The sequence below is a fragment of the Balaenoptera acutorostrata genome, chromosome 13, assembly GCF_949987535.1.
Source record: "Balaenoptera acutorostrata chromosome 13, mBalAcu1.1, whole genome shotgun sequence".
NCBI classification, from domain to species: Eukaryota; Metazoa; Chordata; class Mammalia; order Artiodactyla; family Balaenopteridae; genus Balaenoptera; species Balaenoptera acutorostrata.
Genome location: NC_080076.1, coordinates 78,350,066 through 78,367,386, shown reverse-complemented (window position 1 = coordinate 78,367,386; position 17,321 = coordinate 78,350,066). Strand labels below are relative to the sequence as shown.

Below are 17,321 nucleotides of genomic sequence, written 5' to 3'. Positions count from 1 at the left end.
CCGTGCTGATGTGACCTCAGCAAAAGTCAGGCATGGAGACAACCTTTGAGGTCACCGTATCCAGGTCTCCCCTTTCACCAACGGAAACTGAGGCCTGGGGAAGGGAAGGGACCCTGAATTAGGCTGCCCTTCTGAACCTTTGAGAGTCTGACTGCTTGGGTTCAGATCCTCTCTTGGCAGCCACTTCTGAGCTGTGAGATCTGAGGCAAGTCCCTCCCCTTCACTGAGCCTCGGTTTCATCATCGGTCAAATGGAAGCTGTGGGCCTCATCATAGCACCTACATCGCAATAGTCCTGCAGTGGCAGCGGGACTACCACTGTTATCCAGGGGGAGGGCTGGTCTGGGGGGCAGGGGAGCTGTGATTTTCCCTGGGAAGGACTACAGCAACCACCACCTGCCAGCCTCGTCCTTCCCCTCCTCGCCACCTTCCCCTCCAGGTCATTCCTCTATGGCCCGACCGTCCCAGTGCCCACAGAGAGGAGCCCTGAGGAGGTCAGGGAAAGCATCTTGGGGAAGCATTGCGGGAGGGACTCACCCATCTGGGGATCACAGACAGGTATTCTCTGTGGTTCCCTGTAAATTGCGACCTGGCTCTGGCTCCCTTCTGGAAAGAGAGGCCTGGAGGGCCCCAGAATGACAAGAAGAGTAGAACAGCAAGTTGGGGTAGATGCAGGAGGGGGCAGAAGCGGGAAAGTCCCAGGGGCCTTTGCAGCAAGAATTCAAGAACCTTCTCTCCGGGGCTGTATTGTTGAAACCCACTAGTGGATTATGAAATCAGAAGGTTGTAACCAGAATTTTCTGGGAATGGAATGGAATAGAATCGAATAGAAAAGAAAATATTGGCCTGTGTCATACATAGCAACAGTAAGAATTGTTCCATGAACCTTTTGCATGATTTCTACATGTGTTTAATGGGTCACCAGGTGAAATGAATTTCTTAGTCACTGGTGAAACTTTTGAAAGCCACTGTTTTAGGGCAAGCTGGGAAATTACTCAGTTTTAATTGCTCAGTATCGGTTCTCCAAATGTGTACTGTGGGTGCATGTTTACAGAGACCAACAAGACAAACAGGGTCCAAACTGCCAGACATACAACCAGCAAACGAGTAAATGAACACAGTTGCTGGAGAGAGAGGGAAGTGCTGGGGAAGGTGGTGGGATGGGGTGGTGTGGTTGAGAGGGAACGGGATAGTCAAGGCAGACCCCACCGAGGAGGTAGGTAGCCGGACCTGGAGAAAGGCTATTCCAGACAGAGGGGACAGCATGCACAACTTCAGTGGGGCTTAAAGGACACGGCGTGTTTAGAGAAGGGCTAGAGGTGTGGGGAGGCTTGGAGTGTGAGGTGCCAGGGAGAACAGAAAAGGGCATCCCAGGCAAGGGCAGTGCAAGTGCAAAGGGGCAGGGGTGAGAATGAATCCAGCAGGTTCTGGAGACTGCGCAGGGATAGAGGTGGAACGGCAGGGGCTGAGATTTTTCCCATGTTGGGAGTACAGAGCCAGATTGCAGGGCCTGAGGTGGGGCCTGGGCTTGGTGCTGCCAGCAGTGGGGAGCTATAGAGTGTGCTTGAGCTCAAGAGGGCTGTGGAGAGAAGAAAGATTTCTCCCTGGGGGTGCTGATCATTAAACATGTCCTCCTCTGACCTGCCAGCACCCTGCTCTCCCCAGCCATGTGCCCCCTACCCAGTCTGTATCACTCCCCCTCCTCTTCCTGGGAGCTGTTTCTGACCCTCTCTGAGACCAGACATTGGCCTGGAAAGGGGACATGGGGGACCGATGGGGCTCCCTCGTCCCTCCCTGGCCATGTGGACCCTGCCCAGTCTCACCCCTGCCCCTCTAACAGACCCTCCCCAGCCAGACAAGCCTGGGTGGAGGCCCCCCCAACCCTCATCTCCAAGGAACTCCAGCTAAAAATACCCCTGGTTCAGAGTGGGGGGGTGGGCACAGGACACGTGGAGTCTCCTGCTGAGTGAGGGGAGTGGGAGGAAGGAGGCATGGGGATGGCAGACCCTGGTTCCTCCAGACTGAAGCTTCCCGTTGCCAAGGCAACTGAGGCCCTGGTGCAGCCTATGATGGGAAAGGGATGGGGTCTCTGAGGAGCTAGGCAGCCAGGCCCCCCACCTCCACCCTGATCCCCAAACCCCACAGAGCCCCTCATGGCCCTTCTCACGGTCTCTCTGCCTCTGTGTTTATGTCTGTCATTGTGCCTGGGCTGCCATAACAAAGTGCCACAGACTGGGAGGCCCAAGCAACAGAAATGTATTGTCTCGCGCTCTGGAGGCTGGAGGTCTGAGATCAAGGTGTCGGTAGGGTGGGTTTCTTGTGAGGCCTCTCTCCTTTGGCTTACAGATGGGCACCTTCTCCCTGTGTCTTCATATCATCTACCCTCTGTACCTCTGTGTCCAGATTTCCTCTTTATAAGGACACCAGCCATATTGATTAGGGCCCAACCTAATGACCTTGTTTATAACTTGATCACCTCTTCAGAGATCCTGTCTCCAAAGTGTCCGGGGGTTTGGGGGGCGTTAGGACTTCAACACATGAGTTCTGGGGTGAACACAATTCAAGCCACAGCAGTGTGTCTGTGACTCTCCTGTTACAGCTTTCTGAGTCTCAGCCTCCCTTTCAGTCTCTCTCTTTCTCCCTGTGACTGTGTCTCCTTGTCTCTGTCTGTCTGTCTCTTGTTCCTTCTCTCCTGCCTTTTTCTTTCCCTCTCATCAGCTCTCTCCCTCCCCTGCTCCTTACTCTCCACCGTCCCTCTCTCCTGCTGAGAGAGGTGCATGGCTTCCCCTCCCTGGCCTCAGTTTCCCCATCTGCCAAATGGAGCTAAAATCACCCCAATCCACACGTTCTGACTCAGCAGAGCTGATGTGCGTGCAAATGTATTTCAAATCACCGCACGTGATCGGTGTGCAAGGGAGGGGTGAACTCTGACGTCATTCTTTGTCATCCTTCTCACCTCCCATCCTCATCCCAGGACGGAGGTCCAGAGAGGGGCACTGACTTGCCCCCAGGCCACACAGCCAGTGGGGCCAGAGTGTCCCCCTGGCCAGGGTTTTTTTCCACTCCCCCTGTGACGGGGCGGGAAGCCAGCTGGCAGCCGGGGCCTGGGGGACAGACACACAGGGGTAGGAAAGATCCGCCCTGTCACCTGAGAGGGCAGCATCCAGCACTTTGGAACACAGCTGTGGGACAGACTCAGAGTTTCCAGCCCACGTGGTGGAGGGGAGAGGGAGGGGGACAGCTGCAGGCCTGTTTCCGTTTACTGAGCGCTCAGTATGTCCTAGACTCCATCTCACGGCTTTTACATGCATCGCCTCTCTTGATGTACACAGAAACCCAAGGTGGCAGGTCCTAGTATCCCCATTTTTCAGATGAGGAAACTGAGGCTCTGAAAGCCTGGCACTTGCTCAAGGTCACGCGATTAGGACTCTGATTCAGAAACCCCAGTCGGCCACGGTACTGGGGTACCCCACCCCCCTGGCTGCCCACTCCAAGTTTCCAGCCAGGGTCCCAGAGACCTGGCCCTGATTCCACAAGGTGTTGTGGACTCCAGGGAGTAGATGGACCCACAGAGGCTGAGTTTGGGCCCAGCTTCTGTGTCTCCTCTCACTGTGTGACCCCAGTGGAGCTCATTGCCCTCTCTGGTCCTGTTTTTGCACCTCTGAAGTGGGGCTGGCAACAAAGACCAACATGAGGGCAGATATCAGAGTGCCTGCATTTTCAAATCTGCCCCTAGCAGTGGGAGAGGCGGCTTTCCCCTGCCCCTGCCCGTACATCCCTATCAGACGAGTACGATGTTGCCAACCTAATCAGTGCCATCGAGATGCCATTTGAGTTTTTTTTTTTAATATTTACTTATTTATTTATTTATTTTTGGCTGCGTCGGGTCTTAGTTGCAGCATGTGGGATCTTCCGTTTTGGTGCATGGGCTCTTGGTTGCGGTGCACGGGCTTCTCTCTAGTTGTGGTGCGCAGGCTCCAGAGCGCATGGGCTCTGTAGCTGCGGCACATGGGTTCACTAGTTGTGGCGCATGGGCTCAGTTGCTCCGCGGCATGTGGGATCTTAGTTCCCCGACCAGGGATCGAACCTGCATCCCCTGCATTGGAAGGCGGATTCTTAACCACTGGACCAGCAGGAAAGTCCTGCCATTTGAGTTTTCATACCTCTGGTTCTTAGCCTGAGAACCTCTTCCTGTTTACTGGCCACCAGTGATGCCTTCTTTTACCAATCACTTGTTTATTTCTTTTGCTTCTCCTTCTCTTGGGCTCTTTACTGCTTCCTTATTGATTTGCAAGCGCTCCTCCTGCATTAAAGGTATTAACCCTTTAACTATCATCTTCCCCCAGTTTGCTGTTTCTTTTTACCTTCTTTATAGCCTATGTTTGTCTGCTTTTTAATTAGTTAATCTTTTTATTTTTTAATTTTTATTTATTTATTTATTTATTTTTGGCTGTGTTGGGTCTTCGCTTCTGTGCGAGGGCTTTCTCTAGTTGCGGCAAGTGGGGGCCACTCTTCATCGCAGTGCGCGGGCCTCTCACTATCGCGGCCTCTCTTGTTGCGGAGCACAGGCTCCAGACGCGCAGGCTCAGTAATTGTGGCTCACGGGTCTAGTTGCTCCGCGGCATGTGGGATCTTCCCAGACCAGGGCTCGAACCCGTGTCCCCTGCATTGGCAGGCAGATTCTCAACCACTGCGCCACCAGGGAAGCCCTAGTTAATCTTTTTATGTTCAGCAACTACTGTGTGCCAGGCACTGTTTGGAGCCCTGGAGATACAACCATGAGCAAAACAGACAATCCCTGCCTTCCTGGAGCTCACATTCTAGTGAGAGACAAACAATAAACAAAATAAATAAATTCTAGAATATGGTAGAAAGTAGTAGTGATTACAGAGGTAAAATAAAGAAAGGAAGGGGTGTAGGGGGTGGTGGGAGGGATATAATTGTAAACAAAGAGTTCAGAAAAGGCCTCACTGAGAATATAACATTTGAGAAAGGACTGAAGGAGGTTGAGAAGCAAGCCACGCAGAGAACTGGGGGGAGAGCATTGCAGACAGAGGGACCAGCTTGTGCAAAGGCCCTGAGGCAGGAGCGGGCCTGGTATGTTCGAGGAGACCAGTGTGGCTGGAGAGGCTACAGGGGATGTGAGGTGGGAGAAGAGGTCAAAGATGAAATGGGGCCAGTCCTGCAGGGCCCCGAAGGCTGTGCTGAGGACTTCGGCTTCTACTCTGCATGGGATGGTAGCCAGCGGGCTTGGGAGCTGGCGCCAGACTGGCGTGACTTTGTTGTCACAGGTTCTATCTGGATACGGAGAATAGGTGGGGAGGTGGGCTTTGATGTGGTGGGTGTGTTTGGGTGTTTTCCTTCTTCTTTTCATTTCCTGCAGTGATTTTACATTTATGTTCTAAAGAATCCACATTTTGTTTCTCCGGCTCTTTCCTGGGTATTACGTTTAAATGCTTCAAAAGTAACAAAGTCCCGAAAGGCACAACATGAAAAGTCTCACCCTCACCGTGTCCTCACGGGGCCCCTGGCCTGCCTACCCTCCCCCTTTTCCTGTCCTGGCTGGAGTGCCTTGGCTGTCACCCTGCCCCTCCTCTCGCTGGGCTCCCCCAGCGCCTCGCCGCAAGGTCAAACCAAACTGCCCCATCCCCCCGCCCCCCAGACCTGAAGCACTTCCTGCCCTGCTCCCTGGGAGGCCAAACCACACACTTCTGTCTACGTGGCTGCTGCCCGGGCCGCCGTGGGAACCAACCGACAGCCCTCCCCTCCCCTCCCTTCCCTTGCCTGGGCTCCACCCTGCGCCCAAGGAGCAGGGACACCAGGAGGGTAGGGGAGGGTGACACGAAGCCCCCAGGCCTCTGGATAAACCTGGGCCCTAAATGACAGCCACCCCTCAAAATATCACTCTAGGGGGACTTTAGTACCGTTGAACCCCTAGGAGTGGATGGGGTCAGGGGTGAGAGGTCCCATTTGACAGAGGGGAAACTGAGGCCCATAGAAGCTCAGCAGCTTGTTCAGGTGGGCGGGGGGTGGGGGGTGGGGATGGCTGGAGCGAGGAAAGGGGAAGCGAGCCAGGCCACGGCAGCCGTTGATGGTTTGTGGCTTTTGCTGGACCCATGGGGCACCCTGTCTCCCTAGAGCTTGCCGTGACGTTCTCAGCCCTCAGGCTCTGCAGAGTGGTTGGGGGTGCAGACCTGGCTGACCCCGGACTGTGGGGGTCAGGGGTTCAGGTACAGGACGAGTGGGCACTGAATGGGGGCAGGTGACAGGAGTAGGCCCAAGGAACAGGGGAGGGGGGGCCCATGCGCTCTTCAGCTTCCTTCTCCCCATGACATGGCGCTCTCACTTCTGCCCCCTCCTCACCCACTTGGACCCAAATGACTGAGGCCTGAGCCTCCAGAGGCTCCCCAAGGGGCCATGGGGTAAGTGCCAGGTGTCCGGAGAGCACCTGAGGCCAATCAGAGGACCTGAAACCACCATCAGAGAATGTGACATGCCTGGGGCCCGCCAGGGGCATGGAGGAGAGGGAGAGGACAGGAAGGCCAGCCTAGGTTGTGGCTTCCTGCGTTTCTGGGGTCCTGAACCCCCTTGTTGCTTGGGACAGAGAGGAGTGGCCAGAGCAGGCAAATGTATCCACTCGTGAAGCTCTCCAGGCCTCCCAAACCTGAGCCAGCTCCAGGGTCCAGGTCAAAGGCTTTGGCCCACCTCTAGGGCACAGAGGGCTCAGAAGGCTGGCTCAACTCCAGATGTTGAGCACAGGTCCGCCTGGTGGGCTCAGCTCTGGCCTCTGACTCAGAAACTCCAGGACCACTAACCAGCTGGTTGACCATCGTGAAGCCACTTCCCCTCTCTGGGCCTCATTCCGATCATTTGCAAGATAAATGACAAACAGATTTCAGTTCATGTGCTGGCTCTGCTTGAATGGAAATGACTTCCTGGAGCACTCTTGACGAGGATTCTGAAGTTGCATTTTAGCTTAGTGGAAAGGAGTGCTGGGATTTATTGGTGATGCCTGCCATGGGTGCTAGATAGGCAGTAATGGTACCCATGTCATGTATTTGCCATCCCTGCTCCAACCTTGTCTCTGGGGGCACATTTGGTGTTAGAACTACTGTTTCTTTTTCTTTTCCTTTTTTTCTTTTTTTTATTAACTTTTATTGGAGTATGGTTGCTTTACAACGTTGTGTTAGCCTCCACTGCACAACAAAATGAATCAACCATACACATACAGATATCCCCTCCCTTTTGGACTTCCCTCCCATTTATGTTACCACAGTGCATTAGGTAGTTCTATACAGTATGTTCCCATCAGTTGTCTATTTTATACATAGTATCAATAATGTGTATGTGTCAATCCCAGTCTCCCAATTCCTCCCACCCCACCCCTTTCCCCCTTGGTATCCATACATCTGTTGTCTACATCTGAGTCTCTATTTCTGCTTTGCAAATAAGATCATCTATACCATTTTTCTAGATTCCACATATATGCATTATTATACGATATTTGCTTTTCTCCTTCTGACTTACTTCACTCTGTATGACACTTTCTAGGTCCATCCACATCTCTACAAATTACCCAATTTCATTCCTTTTTATGGCTGAGTGCTATCCATTGTATATATGTATCACATCTTCTTTATCCATTCCTCTGTTGATGGACGTTTAAGTTGCTTCCATGACCTGGCTATTGTAAGTAGTGCTGCTATGAACGTTGGGGTGCATGTGTTTGTTTTTTTTAAAAATAAATTTATTTATTTATTTATTTATTTATTTATTTATTTATTTATTTTTGGCTGTATTGGATCTTTGTTGCTGCGCGCGGGCTTTCTCTAGTTGTGGCGAGCGGGGGCTACTCTTCGTTGCAGTGCGTGGGCTTCTCATTGCGGTGGCTTCTCTTGTTTTTTTGAATTATGGTTTTCTCTGGATATATGCCCAGTAGTGGGATTGCTGGGTCATATGGTAGTTCTATTTTTAAGAACTACTGTTTCTAAGCACACCAGGCACCCCTCTGAAGAGACCAGAGAACTGGTAGACCGATTCCTTAATTGGCTCAACTCCTCCATTCAGTGCTAACTGAGTATCCATTTGCACCGAGTTTCATCCTCAATCCTGGGGTCAAAGGACTGGGTCAGAAGCTCACAGTCTGGTGGAAGAGATAAGAGTGGAACCCCACAACTAGGAAGCAAGACAGGAAATGTGTCCTCAAAAAAAAAAAAAAAAGATAAACACAGTCCCCTGGGAATTCAAAGAAGGTGTGGTTATGTATTTGCCTAAGGTTGATCAGAAAAAGCCTCATGAAGACAGTGACCTTTGAACCTGTCTTCAAAGGGAAGATGTGAATTGGGAATAGACAGTATGGACAGGCAGGGGAAACAGTGTGACAAAGGTATGCAGACAGGAAAGGGCAGGGAACAGTGTGAGGAACAGCAACTAGGAAAATCTCCCCAAGTTATCTCATCCTGCCTTTGAACATTGCCTCCCAGCCAGGGCAGGTACAAGGCATCTCTCTTTGCTCTTCTGTGGCAAAGGAAAGAGAGGGGAGCCAAACACCCTAACCCTCTTTCCCAGACTTGTCCTGGGGAGATTTTTTTTCCTCAGGTAACAGCCTCCTGCCTCAGTCTCTGAGCCAGGGTGAGAGAACTTGGTTTCGTGTCACGTGGCTGAGAAAACAGACTCTGGAGTCTGACATCCTGGGCTCACATTTGGGCTCTACCACTTACTGGCAAGTTACTTCATCTCTCTGGGCCTCAGTTTCCCCCTCTGTAGAATGGGATATCACAGACTTGTTGGGACGATTAGATGAGGGAGGGAAGGTCTACAACAGAGTCTGAGACATAGCGAGCTCTTGGAATTATTGACCCCTGGCCCATCTCTGTGTGGCACGTTCACTGAGACAGTTTCCAGGAAATGTCTGGGTTCCCCCAAACCTTGCCATGGAATCTCTGCCTTGAGTTGGATGGGGAGCATTTCTGGGAACTTCTTAGAGAAGCTTTGCTCGTGCTGTTCCCACGCATGCCCACTTAGTGTGCTCACTTTAGAATGAAAGTTGGCACAGAGTTTCCGAGGGCCTAAAGGCTACAGCGGGGCTTCTCTGGGGCAGCTGCTTCAAGGCTCACTTCCAATGTGTGCAAAAAATGCACGGGGAGACTGCGCCCGAGCACGTGAGCGTGAGTCATCGGCTTGGAACATCCCCGCAAAATCCAGTCTTCCTTCCTTCCTTCATGCAACAAGTGTCTCTTGACAACCTACTATGTGCCACGTACTCGCGGTGATGGCGGGTGGTGAGGAAGGTCTCTCTACCGAGGCAGCGCTGAAGCAGACCTAAGGGAGCCACTCAGCATCTGCGGGAAAAGCCTTCAGGCGGAGGGCACAGCAAGTGCAAAGGCCTTGAAAGGGCTCAGCATTTTAGAGCAGAGGTGTGTGGAGTAGAGAGATGGAGGGGGTAGGAGATGAGGTCACAAAAGCAGGGAGGGCCTGGTCATGCTGAAGACTTTATAATATCAGGCTGTGATTAATGCAATGACAAAAAACATTAAGTAAGGTAAGGGCAAAGGCAGAGGGCTTCTCTAGAATAAAGTGGAAGGGAAGATCTCTGATAGGGTGACATTTGAGCAGAAACCTGTGTTAAGTGAGGGAGCAGAGCGTGAGGATAATCTGGGGAAGAGCATTCTGGGAGAGGAATCAGCAAGTGCAAAGGCCCTGGGGTGAGGATGTGCCTGGTTTGTTTGCAGAATGGCAGGGAGACCAGGGAGGCTGGGACGGAGTGGGTGAGGGGTGAGCACAGGAGAAACAGAGTTCAAGGGGTAGGTACTGGCTATACTGCATATGGTAAAGAGGTTGGATTTTACTCTAAGCAAGGTAAGGGCCACAGGGGATTGAGGGCAGCAGAGGAACAGGATCTGATGCAGGGGTGGGCAAGGCAGCGGGACCCATCCCTGCCCTGGGGCAGCCAGGGCTCGCTTCTGGTCAGAGCAGATTTCAAGACCTGAAGGATTCCTCTGACCCTTTGCCAGGCAGGGCCCCAAGAGGGCGGAGCAGGGAGTGAAGGCCGGCCCCACTTCCGGCAGGCCTGTGGGCAGCAGTCTCCTGTCCAGGGTAGGAAGATGTTCTCACTGACTCGGAGGAAACAGCGCATCCCACATCAAAAAGAGGCCTGGGTGGCTCCCACGCTCTGGCGTCGTGGGAACCCAGCTACCCTGGGTTCTCGCAGGGGGCCCGCAGATTGAGAGAGGCTGGGGGCCACCTGGGGACTGTCCCCCAGCTTGCCGATGGGTAAATAAAAAACAGCCCCACCATCACGCCCCACTCACAACCCTCCTCCCAGGAGCAAGACTGTCTTTTGTAACCCAGGGCTCCGTGGTTTTTAAAGCGTGCCAGAGATTGAAGGGCTGCTAAGATCTAAAATATTCCCTTTCTGAGGTCCCTCCTGCCTAACTCCCTGGCCAAAGGCTCAGCAAGACCAGTGTCATGAGCTGGACCAGACTTTGGGCATTATATAGACCTGGGGTAGCCAACTGTCCTTGCTGATTGGTAGAGGCTGCCTAGAGAGCTGTGCTGATGATTCTGCTTGGCTTGAGAAAGTGCTGTGATGGATTAGTGATGTCTGCCACAGGTAGGAGACACGAAGCGGTGGTACTCGTGCCAAATACTTGTATTTCCACCATTTTACAGATAGCCCTGGAGAGAAGGAAGGATGGTTTCTCATGAGGTAGATGGGAAGGAAGGAAGGGGATGGGAAGACCTGGATATGTAGAGGACCTTAACAGTGTGTCTACACTAGAAGTGTTTTAGGGACTTCCCTGGTGGTCCAGTGGTTAGGACTCTGCATTTCCACCGCAGGGAGCATGGGTTCAAACCCTGGTCGGGGAACTAAGATCCTGCATGCCCAATAATAATAATAATACACTAGAAGTGTTTTGAAGGACAGTTCGGGAAGAGGAGAAGCTGGAGGTGCCTCCGTGCTTTCCTGTAAGAGGATGGGGAGGGATGAGATTAGGGTGGTAATACCCCTGCAAGGAAGGTCCTGGAGGATTATGACAAACCCTGGGAAGGGGCAGATGGGTACTCAGCCCCCATCCCTTGGGTCCCAGCAGGCTGCTGGAAGGAGAAAATTAGGACACCTCCACTCTCACCCCTGCACCAAACTATAAACTTTATGTGTTTTAACTCATTGAACCTTCACAAGACTCTAGCCCCATTACAGATGGGGAAACCGAGGCACAGCATCTTTCCCGCCTCCCACACCTCAGCTGTCCAGCCCCTGGGGGCCCCCAGGGGTACCTGCCCTCCGCTGCACCTCCCTCAGGAGCTGTGTTCAGCAACTCTGGGTCACCAGAGTGTTTGGTGACCCCGATGTCTGCTCCAGATGCTGCCACCCCCAGTCAGAGGGGTCTGGGAGGAGTGCCCCGGCCGACCAGGTGTAAGCCCGTGCTGCTGGCAGCCACAGAGTGGACGGCTGTGTGCAGTGCGTGTGTGTGTGTGTTACTGTGTGTGTAAAGTGTAAGTCCCCCAGCCGAGTGTCTACCTGTCAGTGTTGGGGAACATGGGTCATGGTGTCTGTGTGTCCCCACGTGCAGGTGGCAGGGTCCCTTTGCAGGTTGCAGACTGTTGGGTGCTTGTGAGGACCAAGGTGCCTTTACCCCGAATTTGGGGGAGGGGCGGCTGTGGCCGGGCTGGACAAGTGTGCACGAGCTGGCTTCTCCTGTCCAATTCAGTGTCTTCATGGTGTGCGCACGTGGGTATCTCTGTGTGTGCTGTGTTCCCTGGAGTGTGTGTCTACATGTTTGTATGGTGTTCTCCATGCAGAGGTGTGTGTATCTGTCTGAACCTGTGTGTGTTCATGGGGTGTGTTCCCTGAGGTGTGTCTCTGTGTACCTTTGTATGTATGCGTGCATGTTGTGTATTGCCTGGTGTGTGTGTGTTTGCATGCAAGCGTGTGTGGCACGCTCCCGAAGTATATGTGTGCCTGTGTCTGTATCTACGTACAGGGAGGGGGCTTCCTGGATTGTGTGTGCATGACTGTGTGTGTGTGTATCTGTCGTGTGTTCCCTGGAGCATGTGTGTACATGCGTGGGGGGCATGTTTTCAGGAGTGTGTGCCTGTTTGAGCAGTGTTCTCCGTCTGTGTGTGTGTGTGTGTGTGTGTGTGTGTCCTTGTGCATTTGGCATGTTCCCCAAGTACACGTGTGCATGTATATATAGCCCATATTCCCCAGGGGTATGTGTGTGTGTGTTTCTGGACCCACTGCAGCAGCATGAAAACCTGCCAAACGTACCATTTGCTTAAAGACACTTTCCAGCCAGCTTCCTGGTGCCGACTGTACCTGCTGGGGCAGGTGTCCAGGCAGCGCTGGCCAGGCTCAGACCTGAGCAGGCAGGCAAAGGGGGCTGCAGCAGCTCCTTCCCCAGCTGTCACTGCCCGCATCCCTTCCTGCACTTGCTCCTGGCACATCCGCAAGCCCCTCAGGCTGCCCTGTGGCCTTTATTACACTCCTTCTCTTCATCAAAACTTACCCATCCGGGGTTCCATGCCCATCAACAGGAAGATACCAGTTCATCCACAAAACTAAGCCCTGAAGTCTAGACTCAGGCGGGCACACTGTACAGATCACAACAAGATTTCTCCTTCAGCCCTCCCGACAATTTTATAGGTGAGGTATTATTGTCATCCCCATTTTACAGATAAGAAAACCGAGGATCACAGAGGTTAAGTGACTCTCCCAAGCTTATCACTGCAATGCTTTCATGGTTTCCTATCCAAGATGGAGAGAGAAGTTACACCGTAACTTAGTGGGTTCAGGTGCAAGAGAGGTGAAATTAGCCAGGATTACACAGCGATGGTGATGATGGTGGTGATGACGGTTAAAGCTATTAGAGTCTTTATTAGGTACCAGGAATTGTGCTCAGCCCTTGACATGTAGAATTTCATTGACTCTTCACAGCAAACGTAAGGAAGGTGCCATATTATCCCCATTTTACCGATGGGGAAACAGGTTTATGAGAGGTGTGATGACGCGTCACGCGTCATCCAGCTGCTTAACGGTGGAGCTGAAATATGAAAGTAGCTCCGGATGATTCCAAAAGCCAGACCTCTTTGGAGGGAAGGGCAAAGAGGGGAAGCAGGCTACATTTTCCTAGGGCCTCTTCATCTGAAGAGGTGACAGCGCCTTAGTCACAGGAACTGACATCAGTAAATATTCCAGAGGGGGGAAATGTTCACCATCAAATGTCTTTGGGAAACCTGGATTTACCATTGGTAACTATATTTCCTTATGCAGGACTTATCAGAGCCTTTAATATGCCCATATGTGTTGTGAATTTCCAAGTGGGAGACAGCAAAGTGTTTCCTAACTGATCCCTAAATCCTTCTTTCCCAGAACCTTTTATCAGTGCTCCATATAGCAAAGTTTGAGAGCAGCTAGAATGGCTCAATCACAAATAGTTGGGTTTCAGGCACAGTGGCCAATGAAAGGGGGCAGTTGGGAGCCAAGTGCTCTCACCAGGGAGGAGGCCAGCTGTGGAGCAGGGGAGGGTCAGTACTAAGTCTAGGGGTTCATTCCATCATCACAGGGGCGGAGGTCCTGGTCACACCGCATCCCATAATAGAAGGATGTCAGAGTAGGAATGGAGTTCCCTGGTGGTGGTTCTAGATAACTGGGACAGGCACAAACGGGTCAGAGTACGGCCACGAGCCAGAGCCAGAAGGCAAAGCAGAGTCCCCTGATCTTCTGGTGCGGGGGTGCTGCAGCCTCTTCTCTTCTCCCTTCAGGGTCCCTGCGCTCCCGGTGAAGAACTTGAATGGCACGGGGCCAGTCCACCCGGCCCTGGCAGGTGAGTCCAGTCCAGGACGGGAAAGAAGGGCGGGGCCCACAAGGTGGCAGCCCCACCTCTCGGCCCCTTGGCTTCGGCCCCTTGGCTTCGTCCCCTTGGAGGGCGTGGCCAAGAGGACACACCCCCTGCCTTTGGGCCATAACACTGGGGTCCATGGGGCCCGCAGAAGGGACTCCACTTGGCTTCAACCTTGGGTGGGGGCTAAGTGGGCGGGGCCCATCGGGCACCCCACCCACCCATCTGAGGATTCCTGGGCTTACCAGGTGGGCGGAGTCTGGGGAGAGACCCCATGGGTCCACGCGATGTTGGGAGAGCAGGGCGGGTGGGGCCTTGATGAGCATCCCGCCCCCTGACTGTCGCCGCCGCCGCCCAGGGATGACCGGGATCCTGCTCTGCGCTGCGGGGCTGCCCGTGTGCCTGACGCGGGCCCCCAAGCCCATCCTGCACCCACCGCCCGTGAGCAAGAGCGACGTCAAGCCCGTGCCAGGCGTGCCCGGGGTGTGCCGCAAGACCAAGAAGAAGCACCTCAAGAAGAGTATGCCTCCCGCGCCCGATCCTGACCCCTGAACTTGACCCCACTAACCCTTGACCGCAACCCCTCTGGCCCTTCAACTCCAATTTGGTCTAAAGACTTGTGACCCCATCTCAGTTCTGGTTCCCTGACCCTATTCGCCATCAACTCCGATTACATCAAACCTCAAGCAACCCTTGACATGTGACTCCTGCCAGCCCGTACAGCTTCTGACCCCACCCCTCTGACCCCTGACCCTGTCCTCAGCCAAGCCCTCAGGACGAGACTCTGGGTACCCTCAAGCCCACCCCCACTCTGTCCTTGCAGGTAAGAACCCTGAGGATGTGGTTCGAAGGTACATGCAGAAGGTGAAGAACCCACCTGATGAGGTGAGCCCCTAGGGGAGGGTACCTGTGCGGAGGACAGGCAGCCTCACCTCCAGAGATGGAGAGCCCAGCCCTCACCTCCTCACCTGGTTCTAGTGTTACAGTCTCTTCTCCCGGTTTGTGGGTTTGCCTTCTCACTTTCTTTACAGCGTCTTTTGATGAACAGAAATGCTACGTTTAACAGAATCACATTGATCAATCTTAGTTTTTGCAGCTTTTTTTTTTTTTTTTTTTTGGCTGCGTTGGGTCTTCGTTGCTATGCGTGGGTCCTCTCCAGCCGCAGCGAGCGGGGGCCACTCCTCGCCTCTGTGCGCGGGCCTCTCACCGCAGCAGCCCCTCCCGTTTGCAGCTTATTTTTACCCATATTTTCCACCAAATGTGTTTAAGTTTTGCTTTTGATAGTTAAGCCTTTAATCCGTCTGGAGGGGGGTGTGAGCAAGCCATCTCTTCCTCTGCGTGTATCTGAATTCAGTACCTGGGGGTGTCCTCTCCCTTTGATAGATGGGGACCAGAGAGGGGGCGGTCTCTTGCCCTTGGGGGATAGGGGGTCTGGCCCCCGCCCAGGAGCAGTGCTGACTGGGGAGGGGTGTCCCGCCCTCCCCAGTCCTCAGTCTCCCGTCTGTGCCCCCTCCCCCAGGACTGTACCATCTGCATGGAGCGGCTGGCCACGGCCTCCGGCTACGAGGGCGTGCTTCGGCACAAGGGCGTGCGCCCTGAGCTCGTGGGCCGCCTGGGCCGCTGTGGCCACATGTACCACCTGCTGTGCCTCGTGGCCATGTACTCCAATGGCAACAAGGTGGGCTGGGTGGGGCAGTGGGTGGGGAGTAGGCAGGGGGGCCGGGCGGGGCCAGGACACCTGGGGACCTCACGGCCACTCTCCCCCACCCCAGGATGGCAGCCTGCAGTGCCCCACCTGCAAGGCCATCTACGGGGAGAAGACGGGCACTCAGCCACCCGGGAAGATGGAGTTTCACCTCATCCCCCACTCGCTGCCCGGCTTCGCTGACACCCAGACCATCCGCATCGTCTACGACATCCCCACAGGCATCCAGGTGAGCCCCCAGGCCCCTGGCTTTGAGCCCTCCCGAGGCCACCGCCACCGCCGCTGTCTGTGGTTCAAGCCCCTGCTGCCTCTCCCACAGGGCCCCGAGCACCCCAACCCAGGCAAGAAGTTCACTGCAAGAGGCTTCCCGCGCCACTGCTATCTGCCCAACAACGAGAAGGGCCGGAAGGTGGGTGCCGTGAGGGCGCGGGGCTGTGGGAGCAGGCTGGGCCCCCAGCCACCATCAGCCAGACCTGTGGTCCCCGTTCTCCCCAGTCCCTGCACCAGCACTGACCATAACCACCCAGTGTGTGTGTGTGTGTGTGTGTGTGTGTGTGTGTGTCTAGCCCTGCCAGTCGCCTCACACACCTCATCTCATTCACCAGCCCGCTGAAGTCAAGGTCTTGACCTCATTTTAGAGATAAAGAAACGAAGCCTCAGAGAGAGCAAGTAACTTGCCCAAGGTCACACAGCTAGTAAACGGTGGAGCCTGGATTTGAACCCAAGCAGTCTAGGTTCTTCACTGCCACGCTGGAGACTGTCTGCTTTTACTTTTTGTCTTTCAAGAGAAGCCAGAAATTCTGATTTTCACGTGAAAACCCCAGGTTTTTGAATATTGCCAGCGAAGTCACAAAGTGGCTGTTTGATACAGCATGAGGTCCAAACCAAACACAGCTGAGGGCCATCAGTTTGAGACCCTTCACCCCAAAGAAACAGGCTGATAACATGGAAAGTGCTTTTACTGGGGGAGCTCAGAGGGGGAGTCAGTCTAGGGAAGGAAGTGGCCACGCTGGGCAGCCACAGGGAATCCTGCAGCGGAACCACAGTGTGGTCAGGGAGGGACTCAAGCTGTGGGTGGGGCTGGCTGTGACCCTTGCCTGCCCCGCCCTCCAGGTGCTGAGGCTGCTTATCACCGCCTGGGAGCGGAGACTTATCTTCACCATCGGCACATCCAACACCACGGGCGAGTCGGACACCGTGGTGTGGAACGAGATCCACCACAAGACCGAGTTTGGATCCAACCTCACGGGCCACGGCTACCCGGACGCTAGCTACCTAGACAACGTGCTGGCAGAGCTCACAGCCCAGGGTGTGTCCGAGGCTGTGGCCAAGGCCTGAGGCCCAAGGCTGCCCACCTTCCCTCCTGCTTTGCCCCTGGTCCAGCACATGCAGCACATGCCTCCCTCTGCCAGGTGTGTCCTGGCGGCCCAGGTTCAGGGCTGGGGAGGAGCCTGCAGGAGGAGCCAGAAGCGTTCCCGGGATTTGGCTGGTAGCAGTTGGCATGATGGGAGGATGGCAGGCCAGCCGGCTTCGACCCTAGCTACCTGAGAGGGTCGCAAGGGTGTACCGGAAACCACAGCAACCTCCCTACCAAAAAGACAGAGCCCCACCCCCTCACACAAACACACGTGTCCTGTTGAACACATGCACGCACACCCACGTGCCTCTACTTACCCCCAGACTGGGGGGGAAGAGACAGAAAGACCCCTGTGATACTCCATGTGGATTCCCATCGGTGTCTCTATCGCATCTGTACAGGCTTGTCTGCAAACA

The 17,321-nt window shown here is 54.1% G+C and overlaps 1 protein-coding gene across 1 annotated transcript in view; it reads left to right on the top strand.

Moving 5' to 3' along the window:
- Positions 1-16,888, top strand: part of DTX1 (deltex E3 ubiquitin ligase 1) — a 36,998-nt gene extending 20,110 nt beyond the window's left edge. The window contains exons 4-10 of the mRNA XM_028163758.2: positions 13,767-13,828; positions 14,202-14,363; positions 14,667-14,728; positions 15,363-15,521; positions 15,616-15,777; positions 15,868-15,957; positions 16,662-16,888. Coding sequence (XP_028019559.2) covers positions 13,767-13,828; positions 14,202-14,363; positions 14,667-14,728; positions 15,363-15,521; positions 15,616-15,777; positions 15,868-15,957; positions 16,662-16,886 — 922 coding nt within the window. The 3' untranslated portion in view covers positions 16,887-16,888. The remainder of the gene's footprint in view (positions 1-13,766; positions 13,829-14,201; positions 14,364-14,666; positions 14,729-15,362; positions 15,522-15,615; positions 15,778-15,867; positions 15,958-16,661) is intronic.
- Positions 16,889-17,321: the final 433 nt, after the last annotated feature.